Below are 5,583 nucleotides of genomic sequence, written 5' to 3' on the forward strand. Positions count from 1 at the left end.
TGGCGACGCTGATTGGCACCTTTCTTTTAAAGTAACCTTAAGTGATAGTTTGAATTGAAGTGTGGATTTCCAATCTCGATATTGTTACAATTTAAATCCTTTGCTTACACATTCTTATGACTAGCATTGTCTAGTTCCGGCCACACCTGTACGTTTACGACTACAATAATTTCAACACGGGGGCACGGGGGCACGCGACCAATTACCCCCAGCCCGCTGTAAACCGCAACAATCTCGCCCGCGCCTAATGAAATTAAATTAAGAATAACGTAATACTGCGCGGGTGCGGTCGCAGCTCACCTCGTCCCCTACCCTGCCCCGCGTCATCCCTCTGCCCGCGGTACGTTGCGCCACCTCGCGGCGACACAACGACTCCATCTTTGTTTTGCACAGGATTGATGGTTATTATACAATCTTAAATGCAAATTAAGTTATACAAACCATAGTTGTGTTCCGCTCCATTATAACATAAAAATACATTTCCGGTAATAAGTTTTTAATCTATTTATTTAGTAAGTGTTACATAATTAAAAGATGTATGGAAATAGAATATGAGCAGATATAGTGATAAATGGAAATTTATCTCTGCTCAGCCTTTTCCGCTACGGCCGCGATATTCTTACAAAAGCACATCAATGGAGATCAATTTACACCTCCTCCTAGAAGATGCGATCTGAACCTAACAGTTAAAGATGCTATCATTATGAAAAACATTCACATGAGATATACATCCCATTTGTAACGATTTGTTCACGTAGAGGCATTAACAGTTTTCGTTATAATATTGAACAAACTTATAAAGTAGAGAGCTGTTATAGTTTAATTGTAATTTAAAAGTTAAAACTATAACTATTAACAATTAAAATAAGGTATTGCATATCTTGTGAGTTTGGCCCGCTGCCCGTCGCCCGTAGCACGGCGCCCGGCGTCCTCTTGCGAGCTACAAACTGAGAGCAAAGATCGACTGACAAATGTCTACAACTTGTAAGAACAAGACTATATTCCAACTGCGACAGACTTTTATATGTAGCCTAACATTGTATCATACGTCAAAAACGTAAAATTTAGAAAACAAATGACGCAAGCATACAACTAGCTAAAGAATTCTTCGATACATCTTGTCTTACTATTATTATAAATGCGAAAATTTAGATGGATGTTTGTAAGAGTTTTTAACCTAAACTGCTGAACTGATCTCGATGATATCTGTATTTATTTATTTAATTATTTATTTTCATGGAAGACCAACAGCTATTACAACAAAGTAGGTATAGTGGTAGTTAAAGTGTACAGCCAATAACAGGTCTCCACTAATAGAAGTATTTTACAAGAATGTAGAGGTTAGTATGAAAGAAATTAATCATAAATAAACATGTCGTCGGTGCCTTCTGAAACACGTAAATTAATAACAAAAACTTGGAGTTAAGTAAGTGGACAGCGCACTGTAATGCCGGACGTCGTCGGTGCACGCTCCGGGATTAACTGTCCTATTTGATGTGCCGGCATATTACTGATGTCCTAACTTCCCACACTTCATGCTGCCATACTACACGTGTACTTTTGATAGCTTCGTAGTTATGTAACGGTATTAAAAACTACAGCACGGAGAGACACTTTGACAAAAGGACTAGGCACAACCACGAACGTCGCCAGCAGATGATTGAAGTCTTAGCTCATTAGGTCTTTTTTAAAGTAGTTTTCATGTATATTTTGAATAGTCTATGGTTGGGGGCGGCTTCTCCTTGCCTCCCATGGGGTACAACCAGTCACAAGTAGAGCGATAGAGCGATATTTCTTACATAAAACGGGATCATCTCATTCATCTCATTAGCGTAAGTATAAAACTAAAACGAAACCTATAAAAGATAAATAACTAAATTCAAAGACCCATATAATATTGTAGAAGATCAAATATCGCAGTAAATCAAGTCTCATATGTTAGCAATGTTAGCGTATGTGTGTAAGCAGCCTTATGTTATCAAAGCACAGGTGTGGTGCGTGTCGAGTGATAGCGTATCGCTTCATTACGTGCGATCGCTTGTCGGCGACACACGCCGCGGTATCGCCGCGACATACGCCGCCAGATAACACACTCTTGTAATGATTATAATTATACGTATAATATTGTAATGTTTGGGCATTTTAGTACTTCGATGACTGGGATACATACGTTTTGTTACAGCACAGACACTATACACCCATCAGAATGCGCTAACAGTGCGATAAACACTATTCTCTTGCTGTACACTAACTCTGTTTTGAACAGTTAATCTCACTCCGGCCTTCCTCTAAGAAGCTTGCCATTTCCTTACGAAGTTCGTGTTTCTAAACCGTGTGTGAAAATGTGCTACTCACTTGTGTCAATGAAAAGATGACAAACGGCTTAATGGAATTAACAGACATGCAAAAAATATGTTTGTTATCGCGTACCACATAAGAATGTCTGCATTTTCTGTTGAGCTCGAGTCTCTCAAAGAGCCCGAATTTTAAGTAGTGCGACTCTTGCGGACGACAATTAAAACACGCCCGTGTTTACCTCGCCGCAACCAGCGCGCCATATTTCCTTGACACGTGTACACCCTGCCACCAAAGTTCACCAATGTACTTACAAGTTGACACGGCATTATGATCTCTATTCGGGTACAACAAGAAGTCATTTCCTCGTGCACGATTTAACAATGAGGTGCACGACTGGCCCCCCTACTAATGGAGGGAGGGTTATTTGCAGACGATGGAGCGCAGATTTGGCGTCTATCGTTACGTTTGCTTGTCGACAACGGAATGAATCGCTTTTCTGTGTGTTTACATTATCATGTAGCTGTTACCTTCGTGTTGCGTTATTGTGCAAAGATTACATCAGCGTCTTTGCGTATCAATTTTATTAGGATCTATAGGCTTTTTATTAGGACAATGACTACTATACACAACATTCTTTTTTTTTTTTTTACCAAAACGCAGAAAGTCACGCTCCATTTTTGACCGACTTCCCAAAAGACGGAGGTACTCAATTCGTCTGTATGTTTTTTTTATCATAAAAATAACTTAAAAATGTCTATGTATATTAAAACCTTTTTGACTTTAGATTAGCTCAAAGAAGAGATTTGGTTTTTCGAAACCAAAACCAATCATTCGCTGCTTATGAAAGTTTAATTGTAATAGTTAATGAATCAGTGAAAACGCATTAAGCAAACAAAATTAATAGACTTATGTTGAAATAGAGAGTGGGCAGAACAACAAGAAAGTAGTTCTATATAGCGCGCAGTACATAAGGCTATCTCCCCTATTTTTCACTAACACGCAAAGCAACAAGCTCGCCAATATGTACCCGCGTTAGCCTCCCCGTTCGCTCCTCGTTAGTCCCCCAGGGCGCGGGGGAGGGTTGAGAAGCGGGGGAGGTCCCCGGGGAGGAAGGGGTTGCAAGGGTTGTGCGGTCGCCGCTGTCTGTGTATGAGTGCAGAGATTTTAAGCGCCAAGATAATTGTGTCAGGGTTGGGCGTGTAATTGTTATACGCTGTTTTAGTGCCGTAAATGTTTTCGAAGTTCGTCAAGATGTAGATACGTGCGGCGTGCGGGGGGTGCGCGCGGGGTGTGCGGGGGGCGCTGGGGACGCGTTTGACAAATTTTAATTAATTTGATCGCAGCTACGCCTTTGAATAATTAAAAAGGTTATTTGTGAAATCTCCAGCGGAATCTGGTTGTAATAACTTTACGCTATAAACGTAATACTAATGTCTGGCAGTGAGACTCGGAGACACGGGGACGCGGTGGTAATGTTATATGTATAATTAATTTTGTCTATATTTATATGAAAAGTATCAAATTTGAATTGTATAATGTTATTAGTATGTTCTTTTATAAAACGCGAAAGGTATTGAGATCACTTTACAACACAAACCGTAGGGAAATCCAACTGTCAAATATCGATATTCGGTAGGAGACTAGGAGAATAGAAGCTTCCGTAAATTGAATTCGTTGGCATTGAGCTCCGGATTGATTCATATCCCACTCCAAATAAATATTAATGTTCCTCCGCGGTGGGTTAATGCTATGCTGCATTAATATTAATGCAATTTTTACGTTAGGCTAGTTTATTTCATGTCCACGGTGTTTCGTGAACTGCCGCTATGAGAGTTACGAGCGCCATCTATCAAGAACTGTCCTACATTTGTTTTATTACAACAACTATTTGTTAACCTAATGTAATACATAATATTACACAATAATAAACATATAGTGGAATAAAACAGGTAGCAAGTTTCAGTGTCAAATGAAATATATTTATCCAAATAACCAGTTTATCAACGATGTTGCTTCATTTTGCGCAAATCACGTGTCGTAGTACTATGGAAATGTGCTTGTAAACATAACCCAGCGTGTAGAAACACTGACTTTTAACGAGTACCTACATGACTTTAAACAACACATTAACTCACGGGCTCCTGCGTAAGCCTCGCAACATTGATTCCTTCTGCAAGCCTCACTAATGTAGACATTACAGCAAAATTAAACTCTATTCGTACGATATAAGCTAGCAATTTCCCCGGCACATCTCGGCACACTTTAATGCAATGTATTTAGTGTTTTGCTGCAGTTGTAACAGAGTTTATATTTACTTGTTTGTTTTGTCGTGGTGTTTGGCTCGGGGTGTCATTTGGTGAGACTATAGAGGTAAGCTTCAGGTTTGCGAGTCGCTTTGTGTCGGAGCTCGGAGCGAGGTCGGGAGGCAACGAAACACGCTGTACTGTCGTGTACATTTAGAAGCTATTTTGCATATTTGTTTCAAATAAAAATGCATCACGTTTGTTGTGTTGTTTAGTTGGAAAGGAGCATAAATTTACTGCTCATGCAATTGAAGTTAAGCTTAGTACAATTAAGTCTGAAGAATTGTTACCGAGCGTGAAAAACGATGACCACAAAACATCCCGATGTTTTCATCGTGTTGAAGCCACGAGGCCGAGCTCCCGCGGGACAGAGGGGGGAACGGAGGAAGGAGGAAGGGGAGGGACAGGAAAAAATAATGATAAAACCGTCTCCATCGGGAGACATTTGCGGAAAGTTCGTCTTCCATGGACGAGCTGCTGCCGGCGCTGCCGCTTTAGTACTCTTGTGATGTTAATAAAACGATTCTTTATTTATTTTTATATTTCTGAACGAATTGTTGATACATTTCTATTTGATAGTATTTTGTGGTCAGTAACCATCAGTTAAAGATCTCAATCTAAACAGATTACCTGTTACGTTGTAATGTTATCATCAAGCATTTCGATTTTCACGTGGTTCGTTGCTTAGTAACTCATCACGGCCATCAATTACGTCTTTTGAATAACCCTTGCTATTCGAGAGCTTGATCAATGACAGGTTTTCTAGAAGACTAAGTACTTACTTATTAGAAAAATAGCCCTTTAACGTTTGTCTTCTAAAAACCGACTAAATTACTATGTTACAACGAGTATTTTCCTTGTTTAGTGAGCAACGGCGCGCTGAGCGCGTGTGCGGCGCAGGGCGGACTTGACAAGGATGGCAAGAAGAAGCACACACGACCCACCTTCAGTGGGCAGCAGATCTTCGCGCTGGAGAAGACCT

At 40.2% G+C, this 5,583-nt stretch overlaps 1 protein-coding gene across 1 annotated transcript in view; it reads left to right on the forward strand.

Moving 5' to 3' along the window:
• The window catches only part of LOC106111663 (homeobox protein Nkx-6.1-like), a gene marked incomplete at its 5' end in the record, with an annotated part of 36,093 nt that overhangs the window by 4,794 nt on the left and 25,716 nt on the right, over window positions 1-5,583 (forward strand). The window contains 2 exon segments of the mRNA XM_013293806.1: window positions 4,601-4,615; window positions 5,467-5,581. Of these exon segments, the coding sequence (XP_013149260.1) occupies window positions 4,601-4,615; window positions 5,467-5,581 (130 nt within the window).

The sequence above is a fragment of the Papilio polytes genome, unplaced genomic scaffold (genome assembly GCF_000836215.1).
Source record: "Papilio polytes unplaced genomic scaffold, Ppol_1.0 DF824157.1, whole genome shotgun sequence".
In the NCBI taxonomy this organism is placed as follows: domain Eukaryota; kingdom Metazoa; phylum Arthropoda; class Insecta; order Lepidoptera; family Papilionidae; genus Papilio; species Papilio polytes.